The sequence below is a fragment of the Trachinotus anak genome, unplaced genomic scaffold (genome assembly GCF_046630095.1).
Source record: "Trachinotus anak isolate AG129_WGS33_773 ecotype Australia unplaced genomic scaffold, CSIRO_AGI_Tana_v1 ptg000009l, whole genome shotgun sequence".
Lineage (NCBI taxonomy): Eukaryota > Metazoa > Chordata > Actinopteri > Carangiformes > Carangidae > Trachinotus > Trachinotus anak.
In genome coordinates, this window is record NW_027273860.1 from 8051088 (window position 1) to 8067726 (window position 16639).

The following is a 16639-nucleotide window of genomic DNA, read 5'->3' on the forward strand; positions in this document are numbered from 1 at the left end:
TTTTTCCTGTTTTTATATAATTGCAAATTGAATAAGGGCTGCAATTAACAATTAACAATCTTCATTGTTGATTCATCTGTAAGTTAGACTCTTGATTAATCAATTAATCATTTGGTCTATTAAGTGTCATAGAACTGTGAAAAATGCCTTTCACACTTTTCCAAAACCAGGGTTGACATATTCAAGTGGTTTCTTTTATGTAACTAACAGTCCAAACCCAAAGATTTACTTTCTTTTAATTTTTCATGTTTACTATCATAGATGAGTAAAAAAAACCAACAATATTCACATTTGAGATAGCAAAAACCAATACATATCGGTGACATCATGATTTGCTCAACAAATTAACAAATAATCAAATAGTTACAATGTGAAGCTGTCGGATTTGCCTTCTTTTGCTATTTTCTTTAACGATTTATCACACTGGACAATTAATCATTCAAATCGAGACATCAATTTAATGGAAACATGATCCAAAGATTGTTCACAAATGAAAGTAATCATGAGTTGCACTCTTTTAGTCTCCTCTGGCTCTCCTCCACCTTGGCCCTCTGTTTCATTTGTAGGTTTTCTCAGAGGTGCAGGTGCTTTGATTTGGTGTCTTGATTTATAGAAGCCGAGGAGCAGAATAACAATTGATGCACATGAACACGAAGAGACAGAGGAGAGAGTAGGGCTGTGAGATTATCTCGAGGAAGAATGTGTGTGTGGTGAGCTATACTGGAGGTGCAAAAAAAGATGAAGATATAATCCTTATAAAAGCAACAATATCAGTGAAGTGATTTACATTTTGATAAGCGTCAGCGTGCAAAAGTCAGATGTAAAGGTTTCACATACATGTTATATGTCACACACTTAATGAATATGCTGCTGCTCGGAAGTCAGCGCTGTGGTTCTTCATACACGGAGCCATGGAGGAATATTATTATTATTTTTGTTTCCCGCCTTGGATTTTGACTGAAAAATAGGTTGCCGTGAATCTTATCTGTCTGGGGGATCAGGTGCATCTCCCTCTCTTTTCCTCTCCCTCTTTCCCCTCCCTCCCTCCTCCTCCTCCCTCCACTCTGATAGGTAGAGACAGCCATCATATGTGCAAGGGGAAAGTGATGGGCGGAATGGCAGCTTTAATATCGGAGCGATTGCCAGCTGATAAGGCTAACGGCTGTGGAGAGGCGTGAGCGTCAGCCCTCCTCCGCAATAAACACTTTCATTTTGTTTGGTTGGAGTGACGGATGGAGAGATGGAAGTGGTGAATAGACGACTTGAGGAGCAGGGAAGGGAGGGGGGTAGATAGATGGAATGGATGTGGATGTTATTCAATATTAACAGATCAATCAGACGGTGGTGAAATATGTATTTTGTCAACTATATACCCCCGTTAGGCCAAAGAGGAAACATTACGATCATGTGACTGCAGTGGCTGCTGTGCCGTGTTGAAATACAAAATACTTACAGCCTACAGTGGGTGATTTGTCTCCCGACACTGAATTTATATTGCTCCTAACAATAACAACCCTGTCGTATATCAGAGAAATGAATATATATATTCATGACTTTAAGCTCTGATGACTTTATGATAATCATTTCTGAATTGCTATTAGAATCTATGATGAGGAGTGCAAAATTGCTTCAGTTTGCAGCATATGGCGGAGAAAAGCAACATTTTAATCAAATTATATCTCGCCACTAGATAATTTGTGTTGAGCACATATGCTACAAAGCAATTTAAAGGTCACATAAAATCAAGCTTAAATGTGTGTTTTTCTCTGTATTTTCACTCATTAGTGAACGCGTCAAAGAAAAAGCGTCATTCTGTAGATAGATGATTGAAATGGCCTTTTCCTCTTCGTCAGTAAGTCCTTGATGAGTTTCTGAAGTACTCCTCAGTTCTTCTGTTCACCTGGTTGAATTTTCTGATGCTAAACAGAGAAAAAGGGAATGTGGTTTAAATCAAAGCGCATTCCTTTGTGCACAAGTGTAATTTTTTAAAAAGAAAATTGTCCTTTGGCAACAGGCAAGCTGGAATAATTTAGAGGTGGACGCTGACATTTTAAGTGGCTGTGATAAATGTCCTATTGCATGTGAACAGGTCTACTTTAACTATCTCAGTTAAACTTATAATCCTTAAGATTTAAGTCGTCATTGATTTGGACACACTTTGGTGGTAATAAGTGCAGTTTAATAATACACCAAACACTTGTTCAGCAGCTTCATTGTCAGAGAAGCAAAATAAGAAGTTGACAAACCAGCCAGACAAATGTGCATTGTTTTAACAAAGAAGTAATTGCAACTGAGATCTCATTTGATGCTGCACGTGGCTTAAGCAGTTTAGTGAGTAGGTTGCAGTAATGTCGGTTCCCTTACTACCAGCAATATTTAAAAATGATCACCTGATGAATAAATGCTGAAAAAGATCATCAAAAAGTCTTGTTTTGACAGCCCATTTTTGGTGAGCGATCATGGTCAACGTTGCGTTTCCTGTGACTGCTTCACAATAAAAGCCACCCCATTTTTGTTTAATGTGAAGTAACAGCAGTAAGGAGTGTTTGCTTTGAATTAGCAGTAATACAGGTCTGATAAGGTGTTTGGACAGTGAACGATAAAACCTGAAACCAACAAGCAAAAACACTAGATTAATTGTACTAACATTAAAAGCTACTATATAGGGAGATTGAATGAATGGAAATACAGTGGCTATTACTATAAAAATCCGTATCATGGATAGTCTCAAAAATTGGATTTGTTTATAATTCTAATAGTTTATTTTGATGACAATTTCAAAAGATTTGTGTGTCCAATTGTAGTTATATTGCACACAAGTGACGGTGTTGTCCAGTTTTATTCACAGAATACTAGTGATCCACTTTCATTAGATTTGTACTGAATAGTCCCAGGCCATCAGGGCGATTCTCATCTGCTGCATGTATGTAATTTCAATAGAAAGCACATGAAAATGGAGCACATTTGAACACACTAAAAAGCCTTTTGGTTTTACTGTGCTTTTTTCCTCCTTCTGAACATCAGATGATTTGGCTCAATAAAACATGGAAACCGAAAAAATCAAATGAGCAGCAGGGATCAGATCTCGATATTAGAGATCAGACTAGATAGACTCAGACAATGCCTATTAAAATGGCTGGAGGAGCCTCTCTGAAATGAGACCTGACATCTCTTTTCCAGTCTGTCAGGAGTATTTGGTGGCTAATTTGAAGCTTACAAAATCTGTGTGTGTCTGAGAGAGAAAGAGAATGAGAGTGAGCTCCAGTGGGAGGTTAATATAAGGGGTGACCAAAAAGAGACACTGTAGGCTGTTATCTGTACAGTCAGTGACAGAACAAGCAATCCATTGGCTGGATCCTCACTGCAGCCCAGATCCATCCAGTTGCCAGATAATGAGCTTGGCAAGTACATTGTATTTACATTTAAAGTGGCTGTTGTGGGACTGTCCTTTCCCTCACGTTGATTGGAGAGTCCTCGGCTTTGATTCACAAGTAAATACTGACCTTCAGGCTACTTTGGTTTCACTATAAGACGATTAATGTCAGCTTGTCAGTCAAACCCAGAGCTACAGCCGCTGTGACATGTATGTGTGTTGATTCCTGAATCCAGGCTAATCTTTCGTAGTTACTCTCATGATGTGTTAGGACCCCGGAGGGGCCCTCATTAGGACCAAAACGTTGTGTGACCTTTTAGCAGCTTTGCATCCCCCCACCACCTACGCTCTCACCCAGCTGGGCCCAATTACCTCGCTCATTACCCCCCTCCTAAATAGCACCAGGACCGAGCAGGTACTGTAACTATCTATGGAGAGGAAATACGTCTGTGACTAAATACAGGGGTGGCAACATGAAATGAAAATGAGTTTCATCTTGGAGACATGCCAGTTGAAGACTTTTCTCCTCTCACTAATGGCAGAAGATTTTTCTCTTTTCTCCTCTGTCTACTTCTTTAATGTGGCACTCTAACTCTCTTTGAATGTATATTTGACCTTTCCAGCTCTCTCGCCACCTCCCCCTTTACCCTCCTTTTAGACATCCTTCCGAAACCCCTGGCTGACACCTAAAATATAAGATGTCCCCTTTGCTGCCATGTTGATGGGATGATAAGATGATCAATGTTTGCAGAATCTTTAACAGGCAGAGAGAGAAAATGCGGCAGGGGAAGAGCGAGGGAGATGGCTGATTATCCTAAAGGTAGCGTGCTTAATTAGATGGAATGCTGCATACATTGTGGACTGAGTGGAATCATTGGGATAGATTAAAATACTAATTAAACAGGCCCTTGCCGAATTTGGAGTGTGAGGTGGGGTTCAGCTCTTCAGGGTCATTTGCATAGCCTTCATCTGGGGAAATGGGATTTAAAGGACCTGCTCTCTTTCTCTTGCTCCTCTTTAACTCTCACTCTTTTTCCTTTTCCCCATTACCAATCACATTCACATGCTAACAAACTCAATTAAAATTATGCTCCATTTTTTTCCCGTTCCCTCTATAATTTGGCATAATCTATTAAGACCCCTTTGATTTTGTTTTTCAATATAAATGTTTCCATCAAAGTGAGGAAGGGGCATTAAGCACAGGAGGGGGAAAAAAGTCGGCAAAATGTGTGATCTTGAACGATGGATATTTAACGTTGCACCACTTTGGTCTGATTTGCATGAGAATATCTTTCGTGAACAAAGCTTTGGAAATATCATGCCATATTTGATTAGATCAATAGATCTGAGGATCAAACTCGGGTGGTGTATTAATTACTGCTGGAACAAAGGCAGGAGCTCAAGTTATTGTGTGCTGTGAATCTGCAAGCACTTCATCTGCTTTCTTGTAATCTTCAGCAGATCTGGCTCAATGTATGTGAGGGAAAACTGTGGATTTTTATTGGTAAACTTTTATTTTGCATTTTATATTTTTAAACATGGCAGCTGCGTGGCTCTTGAATGTCTGTCCACCACTTTGGAGCTGACTGAAATGTCTCAACAACAACTGGACAGAAACATTGAAGTTTTGATCATCGCTCCCAGAGGATGAAGCCTACTGACTTTTTCTCTAATGCTACCATTTATTTCCCTCTTAGGATGAGTATTAATAACTAACCCTAACATCATCAGGCCAACCTTTCAATTTGTCCAAATACCTCCAAAACTGATGACATTCCCATCAGGCTCAGTTGAACTTTGTGTTTAGCGCTAATTAGCAAATCTTACCATGCTAACTCTCTAAACTAAGTTGGTGAATGTTACATCTGCTAAAGCTTCTTTCATACATCTGTGTACCTACAATGGCCACAAAGTTAGGCTGACATGCACCCCCTCAAAAACTACAATTCAGGGTTAAAGCGGCAAGAACTGTGATCAGTAGCAAAATCATTTCCATCATAAACCTCTGCTCTCTCCCACAGTGTACATATGACAATGGCATGGCGTACTCCCATGCGTAGTAAAGAAACCGTCACTTGTATCGCAAAGTGAATGAAAGAGTGTAAACACAGTTACTGCGAGGTGTATACTGAATGCATGATACAACCTGATAATGTACAATGCACCTGTTAAGTCTTGCAGTAGCAATGTCAGCGAGTGAAAGCGGACACGCAACCTGCTGTGAAGAACTTTTGTAAAGCACAAATCCGGTTTAAACATCAGCATGTAAGCATTGCTATTATGAGCATGTTAGCATGCTGAAGTTAGCATTTAGCACAAAGCACTGCCGTGCATAAGTACAGACTCAGAGCCTCTAACATGGCTGCACTCTCCTACCTATTATAGGCCTATAGGTGCCAGCACAGACTGCTGTCAGCTGGTGAAGTGCTGTCTTGCCCTGAAGATTGTTTTTCTTCTCCTTTCGATGAATATCTTCTGTGTGTGCGTGTGTGTGAGTGTGTGCTGGTCATTTTCTATGACCAGTTTGACATCTGACTCATGCTGTTAGATCCATTGCATCATTCTCACTTTCACTGACCACTTGTTCTGCCTCAGGAACTGAAAAATCTGCTACTTTGTCATCTACTGCTCATACTCAACACCTCCTCTGCTTTTGTCTCCCCGTGCAGTCCAAGAGAAGCAGCAGCTGGAGAAGGAGACAGGCCTGAAGATAGTGGAGGCCGGAGTTAGTGATGTAAGTTATACTCACTAAAATCCATTATTAAGCTTTGTGTGTAAAAAAAAATAAGAATAATGTGAGAGTGAGTGTGCTTGTGATGTGTGCATCTCCTGTGTTTGGGCTCATGGGACAGGAATAACTGTGATTTCAACTTTTCTTGGCATCAGTATCGCACCTGCAGCTTCAGTTGTGCAGCCAAACACTAATCTGTAGCAGCAATGAATTCCAAACACATATCCTCTTAAGTGTGTTGCTTTGATTACCGTTCCCCTTATTTGTTTCCTTTATGTCTCTAAGAGCTGTTGTCTCCATGGCAAAAACAACACAACAAGACAAAAGCCTGATGCGTTTTGTGAAACTGAAACTAAGTGTTGATCATCACCACAGAGCAACAATCACCAGATTATCTTGAGTGCTGTCACTTTGTTGCAAACCCTGATGCTCCTGTGACATATTCACTGGAAAAAAATTAAGAGGAGAACAGGAGGACACTCAGGTTGATCTAGACGAAAGGAGAGTAAATGTGTATTCATTCAACACTGATAAATATTCATATGTATCAGAGGTAAGGATCTAATCAAGCACCCATTGAGGCGTCATAGCCCTCCATGCTTGCCTGGTAAATGAGTTTCTCTATGGAAATGAGAGAGACAGCCTTAGACCCCTGAGCTGCCCTGATCATGAGGCATGCTGGGAGCTAAATGGATCTGGCCTGTGCATTGCAGGACAGTTGCCATTGGCAACAACCATCACACACTGTATATACAAGATCATTTTCCCATGTTAGTCCCTTCTATGCCATCTCCCTTTTGGTGTCACTGCCTTTCTTTCCCCCTCTGCCTCCCACTTGTATCTTTTTTAGCACCACATTTTCTCTCATCTTATTCCACACTACGTCTTTATCACGTTCTTCACAATTATCTCTGATTCACGTTTTTTTTTTTTTCTTTTCTCTTCAATGTGATTTTTGTCCTCTCCTCGCCTCCTTTTCATTCTTTTATTTCCACTCAGACTGATTCCTGGGCTTAGCCAGCACTGGTACAGGGCTGTGTTTGTCATATTGGGCCTATTTGTAGATAATTAGCTGCAATAATAGCCTCTCTGCAGGAGCCAGGGTGAGGGAGGGATGGATGGAAGGAGGGAAGGGGAAAGGAAGGATCTGTCTTCCACCTCATGGGGAGAAAATCTGCGCCAGACTGTGTTTGTAGAAATGCATGTTAAGGAAACGCGGCATTTACTGTACTACAAATAAAGAGTTGGCGACGTATAAACCCTGAAAACTCACTCAGAGGGTGTTTTATTAGCAACAGCTTTAATGTGGATGTGTTGATCTCACCAGTTTGTATCCAAGAAGTGGAGAGTTGAGGGTAAGTTGGGGAAAATAGTAGCTTTTGACAGGAGAGCCTGTGGAGTGGGCTCTTCAAATACATTAGTTTAAAAGGTGTTAAACCAAAAGCCTGCTTTCAGTAAATTTGCAGTAAATTGACCACAGTTATGAGTGAATGCATGCTAGAGGTTGCAGAATGGGTCTTCTTTCGCCCGCTTATTAATGGCAAAAATAGAAATATGCTGGGTAAAATTGAGAGGTATGAGAGGTATAGAGTGAGAAATTAATCAAACACGGTGCTGCGCTTTCTACAGACAGTGTTCTGTCTCTGAGCTTGTCTAAAACCATCACTGCGGTTGGTATCATTAAGTCTTATCACTGACAACTCCCCCCTCCTCCATTTTTATTTAAGAGGTGACAAATGACAAAACAGCTTAGGAAGATGTCCAGATAGAGCGAACGTCAATAGCAGTAGATGCGGGCGAGGATAAGCAAATGTCAAAGTGGGGGGAAGGAGACATCAATCAATAGACTGAGCAATATCTACTCCATTATAGATCGCAGGGAAGTCAGCTTCCTGAAGAGAAAAAACAACAGAAAAATTACTACCTTGTTTTCCTTAAATAATGTATGTATCTGTGGGGGATAAGCAATGTATTTTCTAAGTATCATTCTTATTAACAGTTGTTTACCAAGTGGGAGCTGCACTCCTGTGGAAGGCAAATGGAGGTCTGCTCTCAGAAATTCATGAGTCCTCTAAATGTGTGAAAAAAACTGCAAGGAGGAAAAGAAGTGAGGTGGAAAGAAATTCATGGTTGAAATGGCCTTTTTGCAGCTTTAGCGCTAACTAGCTACACTGCACATACTGCATTGAAATTCCATATATAAATATGAATATCCATGCTATTATCAGTCACTTAGTACTCTTAGTGTGGAAAATAACCCCTGGCAAATCATACCACACGTTGGCTCCTCGACTCGCATCGTTCCTAAAAGGCACAAAGCTCTGCGACTGTGCATCCCTTGCCGCTGCTCCCCCCCTGCCTGATCGTATCCTCTTTTGTGCAGGAGGGGGGTCAGTGAGTCACCCTCCCCAAGCCGGAGACAGCAACCAGGCACCAGGCTAAAGGGTTGCTTTCGCTGGCAGCCATAGACACAGCATGGCTGCTACCAGCGGGGAGCGTAGAGAGGAGAGGCAAGGGAATAAAAGGGAGGCTCAGAAAGATATGTTTTGAAAGGGAGGGGCATTTCGGTCACATATTTTTTGGAAGCGACTGCTATGACTAGTGAGAAAAGGACTATCCTGCAATCCTCTGACAATCCTCATTCTGTATTTAAAGCTAAACAAATCTAAAGCTTTGAAATAACAGCTTTTAGTGTCCTTTAAATCTTAATTAATGCTTGTGAGGTGATGTTTAATCTCCAAAAATATTTTTCTGAGGTTAAATATGCCCCAGTCAGGGTCTTAATGACCAATAGCCTGGTCTACTTGTAATGATTCACTTCTGGAGAGGTGTGCAGCTTTAGAAATAACAGTTCTGACAGCTGAGATAGCAAAACTCCACCCAGCTGAGAAATATATTGTCTTATGTATCACAGGCTCCATATCAACATCTTCTTTTCCAGAGCAAAATATTCCCCAATACACCTGCTTTATAAGAAATTACTTTGAACTGTCACAATGAATGTCTATATAATATTTCATCACACACATCTGTAAAGAAGCAACTGTGTTTTCCCAGTTCTCTGTTTTCCTCAGTACGTCTGAATGAGGCGCAAGAAGGATGCATCTCCACGTTTGGCCTCGATGTATGCAATGTGATCCCCATGTGATTAAGTTGGTAGTTAAATTGAGAATTCAGTGACATTTTGACAGCAGTCTCATGTTCGAGATAACTCTGGCAAAGTGCTTATGTGAGGAGGCACTCATTAAGCACAGAATTCCCTGAGCTGCATGCCAACTGATTATTCAACCACTAAATGTAAATTATATATGGCAGGCTGGGAGTCTCTGCACTGTGCATGTGTGTTTGTAAATGTTGCATCCACAAATGTACAGTAAATGTGCATAGTAATATTTGTCTGGCTGCAGTGTCCATCCTTAAAGCATAGTGTAACAGCTATTTAAAGCTTAAGTGTGCATTTTTTTATTTCTGCTGTGAAATAAGGTAAAATAAACATTAATTTCCAATACTGTCATTGGTCAGTCTAGAGGGATTGTAGGAGAATGCTGCTGTCTGATGGTTGAAAGCTTGTATTATATTTCTAATCAAAGGACTAAGTGCAGAGGCACACAGGCAAAACTCATCTCAGAGAAAGGTCACATGTAATGATGACCTCTCACAATGGATTTGAAGGCTTTCTTTCCAATATCCTGTACCATAATTAATGCAAGGGCACATCTACCTGAAAATGTTTTGACAAGCTTCTGGAAAAAAACACTATAGTGCATCAGATTTTGAGTCTTATTGTAGGTTGTAGATGTTTTTCTTTTCAGCTTGAACAGTTGAATATGTGGTTTTAAGTTCATATTAGTCGTGCCTACAGCATGTTTTACATAGAGATTCAGCAGCAAATTTGGGTACAACAGGAATATTTACATGCTTATAAACCATCTACATGATTCATTTATGTATATGTTTAAGACCTCAGGTGTAAATTGCAGTGGTGCTTCTCTTAATATAATGCAGTTTGTATGAATCTGGAAATAATAACTTGTATTTTTTTAATTAGCCATGTGCCCAAAAATGATGTCTTTATATGTTGACTTTTGTCTAAAACCCAAAGATATTCTGTTTGCAATTATACAAAACAGAGAAAAGCAAGAAATTCTCACATTTGAGAAACTAAAACAGAAAAAACAAAATAGTTGCTCATGTGTTGCTCTGTTGAACAACTAATCAAGTGACTGACTTACTGTTGCAGCTCTGTTGTCCTGATCATAATTTTTTGCTGGACTGTGGGGCCACGTTCATGACTGACTGACTTAGTGATCATATTTTGGTTGGCCAATTGGCTGAGTTGGACGATCCCAATTGGCTGTTGCTTTTTCAAAATGAATTGGAGAGGCGGAGCAGCAGTCTGTTACCAGATGGAGGCTGTGCGCTGTGTGAGAGACAAAATAATTTGCTTATAACTTTATTATATTAAGTAAATATAACCAAAATCACAACACAATCTTTGTCTTTAACTTATATGTTTGGTGATTTTGTCAGACGACGTTGTGGTTAGTGCAGAGCAGCAGCTTAGAAATGGTAGTTAACATATAGTCTTAATGGGCTGTGTTTGAGTCACTGTTTCACACTTGTTCTGTTGTCTGACAACATAAACAGAAAAAACATGTAAATGAGAAGAGCTTTATTGGGAATTCAGCTCTATTAAAATACTGTATATGTGAGCACAGAGAGTAGGAGAGATGCAGACAGAAAACAGGCTGACACTAGGATGGATGGATGGATAGATAGATAGATAGATAGATAGATAGATAGATAGATAGATAGATAGATAGATAGATAGATAGATAGATAGATAGATCAGCTCAATAACCATAATAGAACAATAAGCACATCAAATTGCAGTATAAAAATTTGATAGCTCAATATACATAATAGAAAATAAACACAATGAATAAGAAATGAATGTATAAGAATAAGAAAATAAATACATCTACATCCTGAATTTTGCACAGTTGTAAAGTTGAGCAACAAAAAATACATTTGTGCAAAAAATCTGAATATACTCAATGATTTCCAATAACTCCAGGTTCAGTCACAGGGATGATTAATTTAAATTTGCATTTCATGTTGGTGGAACCCTTTTTCACATGAATATTTATTTCCATATTTTTGATATGATGTGCACAGTTATCAGACAGTATCAGTGCATTTTGCTTTCCTTTAATCTAACAAAGCCTGAATATTGTAGCATATACCACTTAACAACAAATACCATGTGCAGCCATCAGCAAATGCAATTCCTCCAAGCAAATGGGACAAATAATTTCAGTGGGGACTTCAAAGAAAAACTATACTGACCATTTCCTACCAGAGAGAAGAGACAGAAACTCAAGCTGAAATAAATAAATAACTGTGATAAGGGCTGTATAAATTGATCTTGTACCGGCATGTGTATATGCTTTACTTCAAAACACATTTCCCCATGTTGCTTTTTCAAGTTGTGTTTTTTTTTAAGAATTGCAAAATGAGAAAAATATATTTTTATGTTAATTTTGGGATGTGTTATTCTCAGTTTAGCATAGCTCCTCAGAGGAAATGAGAGTGGCTTTGTTGCACTGCGAGGTATATGTTCTCCTCCTCCTTGTGTTGTATAGAGTGTATATGTGTGGACCTTGTGTGTGTGTGTGTGTGTGTGTGTGTGTGTATCAGTCGTTTCCACATTGGCCCTCAATTGCCTTTTCCACATTGACAACCTATCCAATCTCCTTCAGACACTGTAATAAATCCAAACAATAAAAAAATTGCCGCCTATAAAAATTTCAGCAGTGCAGGAAGGCCAATCTGGCTGTTTTAAAAGTGGCTAAAATGCCATTACTGTGGCAGATCTGGATGTGAAATGTCATATTGGAGCAGCCCCACTGTGCCTGCAGCCCTGAGTAACACTGCCTCTTTGGAGACTGCAGCTGCCTCCCACAGATGAAAGACCATCCAGCAGCTCAGTTTCTCAGCAACCTTTTACCATCACCTGACCTTTGGACTGAAGAAATGTCTTTGATACCATGCCATGCAGTTTGGTATTTGCCTCTCTCTATATCATGACGTGTGCTCTCCCTCCAGTAAGGGTGGACTTGTCTGTTTTTAATGAGTGTCAGAATGTAAAGTGTTTACTCTCCTACCTTTTGCTTCTTTCATGTTCCGCTGCCTTTGTTAAAGAAGTACGGTCACTGTGTATAGTTGACAGTGGTATTTTTACTTAGCTTGTTGAAGGGCAACTCTTACGCCTTTTGTAAGGCATTAAATAAGAGATTTTTTTTTTTTTTCAGTCTACTCATCTCTGCCTGGAAAAAAACAAAACCTCAAGGCCAATGTGGCTTTGGCGGTTTTGTAAGATTTAAGCAAAAATCAACTGATAAAATTCTTACATTATGAATCATCAGTCAGTCTGTGATGTTCACTACTTTCAAACATCTAATTTACGATTCTTTCTAGTCAGTGATTTCTCACTCACTAGAGTGCAGTTGCTCAGGAACTCCTGGGTTCCAGTCTTGGTTTCTTTCTATACAGAGTAGGACTGCAGCCAGTGATTGTTTCCATTATTGATGAATCTGCTTTATTCATTAACTGCATAACCATTTTTGTCTAAAAAGTGTCAGAACATAGTAAACATAATGCCTGTTCTAATTTCCCAAAGCCCAAAATGAACTATTCATATATCTTGTTCTATTCAACCAGCAGCCCATAACCCCAGGATATTAAGTTTACCAAAATGCAGTGTATGACAAAACAGGATGTGTGTGAAGCCAGAACCAGACCATTGACCAAAACTAAGGATTGTTACACACAGCTGCAGGTGTCAAACCTTATAAACTACATATCTGTTAAATTACTGTTGAAAGTTTACATTTGCTACTGTTTGTGTAATTAATAAAAGAATCCTCCGACTCCGCTACTATTTTTCTTTTAACACCAAGTTCACCATGTCTTAATCAAAAGACATTTAAAGGCACTGGAATTAAAAAAGCTCATTAAATCAACATATGCAAAGTCACAACCTGCTTTTACATGAAAGTATAGTAGCAGGAAGAGATGAGAGATGAGGCTTTTTGCAGCTTGAGTTGTTTCATGTTCGACAGCATTTTGGACAGCTGAAATGGCTGTTGGTGGAGGGATTTTTACTGGAGCCTCTTTTACTCTGGATTTCTACCTTTATGTTTGTTCAGTATCAGATGGTGAGTGTAGAGAGACAAAGTGGCCTTTGAGCTTCATCTTTAACATGCTGACAAGAAAAAAAACCTGATGTTTACTGTTGATGGATTACATTTTCTGAGAAAAAAAAATAAAAAAATTAGCGTTCCTGCTTTGTAGATAGAAGCTGTGTAACAGTTATTCACAGAAGCTGAATAAGAAAAATACACAGTTAAAAATCGGAAATTGTTCCTGAAATTCAGGGTAGAATGACTTTTTGTCAGAATGCATACATCATTTATGTGCTTCAAATCTCATAAAATTGTCTACTAACATGTTCCTTAAATCAAACCTGAGAGCTCCTGAGCTTTGGAGTATTAGAGTATTCTTGCCTAACCTGTAGGGTTGGGGGTATATTGAGGCCTCTGGGAATGACACAAAATTCAGGTTGTGGATAACGTCATGACTCTCACACTCAAAGCAGACTTAATAGCTCCAATGACATCTTTGTGGGTGCAGGTTGACCTGCTTGGTGTATTTTAAGGGGAAATAGGGGCTGACTACATACCCTGCTGCTTCCCCTCCATATTCATCACAGTAAATTCCCTATGTGGCGATCATTGAACTCAACCACCCCTGCTGTCAGGCAGCTTATGATTCTATATGCTACTGAGAAATGCTTTCATTTCTTAGACTACCATGGGAGCTGTGTATATCTTAAAATGAATAGCTGTTACTACATGGAAAATAGAGTACAGAATAAGTAAAAAAAAATATATCAGTAATGTCCTTAACATAGATTTTTTGGAATTATTCTTCTAGAAATGATGTTGTGATACCAAACTGCACATAATGCCACAAGTGATCATTTGCTGTTGTTTGTTCAGCTCCTGATTAATCGGCTTTAGTGGCTATTTTCAGTGTTTATTCTAAGTATTGCGCCATTCCTCCTTTACTTAGTGTTGCTATATCCATCAGGATTTTGGCTGTCATATGGCACATTTGCCAGATTTATGACTCAAAAATTCCCTCTCAAACAATGGCTTCTTGATTTCAGACAGAGTCAAGCAAAGACAGTCTCATTGTTCCTCATTTCTGGCCAACGACAGTGGATTTTTGCCGATGGCAGATTTTAGCAGCTGTAGCTAGCTAGCTGATTAAGATAACGCTAACTGTATGGTTTTGTTGAAAGTGTCGTCTTTGGCTGACTTTTAGACTCATCATTAAATGAGATGATGAATATACACTTGATGGCTACATATCAGAGTAACAGTCTTCACTTTTAACCTTACAAGGGAAAAGGCTTTAAGGATTTAGACTATCCAGTGTGTTTGTCTTAACAATGAGTTTGACTGAGGTTGCTGAAATGACAACTTCGCCAAATCCAACAAAGCGGGACAAAGACGCTAACATCAGCCTGCACTCTAACCTTTAGTCTAGGTTTAACAAAAATCAATTAATCGCTGAGATTATGACTCCATATGTTGTTCTTGGGTTTTATTTTAATGTCTTAAATTAAGTGTCGACTATTCCAGTACGTCTGATCCAATTGAAAAATGCCAGCAATATGCAACCTTTAAGGCAAAAAGTAACTCACATGTACCACCACCATAAGCATGTCCTGCACTTTCATTGTAAGTGATGCCAGACTTGTGTGAACGAAAGCTCTGCCTGTTTATGGTAATTTGTTGACTGGTGCCTGGCAGCAGCAGTTGTGGGGTTGAGGGCTCGATGCCTGGGGGAGGCTGAGGGTAAGGGGGGACCTGTGGTGTCCACAGCTGGATAGCGTGGCAGAGGTTTTAAATGTCAGCGTTGAAGGGGGATGCGGCTGCCATTTGGCCTGACAAGCTGCATGCCAAGAGACTGGCAGTGGGATGCAGGGGCAGCGTGCACCCGGTCCCGGCCACAGAGCTCTCACCTTCTGCCATTTATCATGCGGCTACTTGCCTAGCGCATCTGGCACCTTAGCATTGACAGCAGCAGGAAAAGCCCTTGCTGCAGGCTAACCAGTGGCCCATGTAAATCTTCACAATCACATCACAACAAAATTAGGCCACTAGTGTTTGTTTGACCACTTTTAGTCGAGCGTATCTTATGGTTTCGTTGTGAGAAAACCAGCAATATTTCAAACGCAGGTTCGAAAATAGCAAGTAGTCCTTAAGCATTAAACAATAATTATCTGTCTGTAGGTGTGATATTCAAAAAATTACACATTTAAGAATAAAATCATATATTCGTTTACAGATATAAATTAGTCATAACTGTCTTTTTCAACAACACATTTTAAGTTTGTGGTTGATTGAAGCAGTAGATTAATTATTACTCAGTGGGCGCACAATACGGAAACCACTTTGCTCTCAGTAAATGAAATGTAATCAACTGTCATATCATCTTTTATTGACTTTAATTGACTGTAATTGTGAACCCTGCTGTAACTGCTAGTTACTTTCTGCATGGCAAGGTCAACTAAGTTGCTTGATGAGCTGTTAGGGTCTTTTATATGATGACCTTGACTTGGAAGGGTGTATGAATATCTTCCATCTGTGGTGATAAAGCATGAAATGGAACTAGACCTCTCTGCTGCAAAGTGGCTTCATATCTAATGGTTGTGTTCACTGCATAAAAATACTATGCTGTAATGGCCTGGTATTTCCATGTGTAATATCTTCACATGGCATTCAACATTTAAGTGACAAATATTCTCTATCTTGAACCTGTTAAAACAACATGTGATGATGAGGTGACAGCATTTAAACTACTTTTAAAGAAAAGAAATAGTATAAAATTGTATAAAAATAAGTATCTATTAATGTATTATACATTAATAGATGCTAATTAACCATGTATCTTGAAAATGTTAACTTTTCATTAGTTAGGAAAAGCAGCCTTTTGATCAGTTTGTGACATGCATTTTTAGCTAATCCAGTGTGGTTTGAGATGTTTTCTTTAGTTTAAAAAGTGGGTGACTTTCCTTCATCCTTCAGTTTTTTTGAAAAATTAAAAATCATACAATATGGATTGAAATCACAACTATTGAGGACACTTGCAGAAATTCAAACTGTGTTTTTTCCTTTACTCAGATCTGTACCTGCTATTTGATTTTGTCTAATAACCATTACTCTGACAGTATTCAATAACTAAGACTAATTAAACCCTTTAGCCATGAACAGAAGATATTTCTTTAATGTGTTTGCTGTAATATATGTTGTCTTTCATCCTGATATATAATGTGATCATTGCAAATGTGGGCGACCTGAAAGTAAAAAGCGGTGGCAAAGATCAGTCGCTGATATTGTGCTATGAACAGGAGAAATGTCCTGCTGTGATGGGATTTTTGCTTTACATATCACAGACATGTC

General features: G+C 39.2%; 1 protein-coding gene across 1 annotated transcript in view; it reads left to right on the plus strand.

Moving 5' to 3' along the window:
- ptprn2 (protein tyrosine phosphatase receptor type N2) overlaps window positions 1–16639 on the plus strand; it is a 123642-nt gene that overhangs the window by 66879 nt on the left and 40124 nt on the right. The window contains exon 11 of the mRNA XM_071484999.1: window positions 6043–6107. Coding sequence (XP_071341100.1) covers window positions 6043–6107 — 65 coding nt within the window. The remainder of the gene's footprint in view (window positions 1–6042; window positions 6108–16639) is intronic.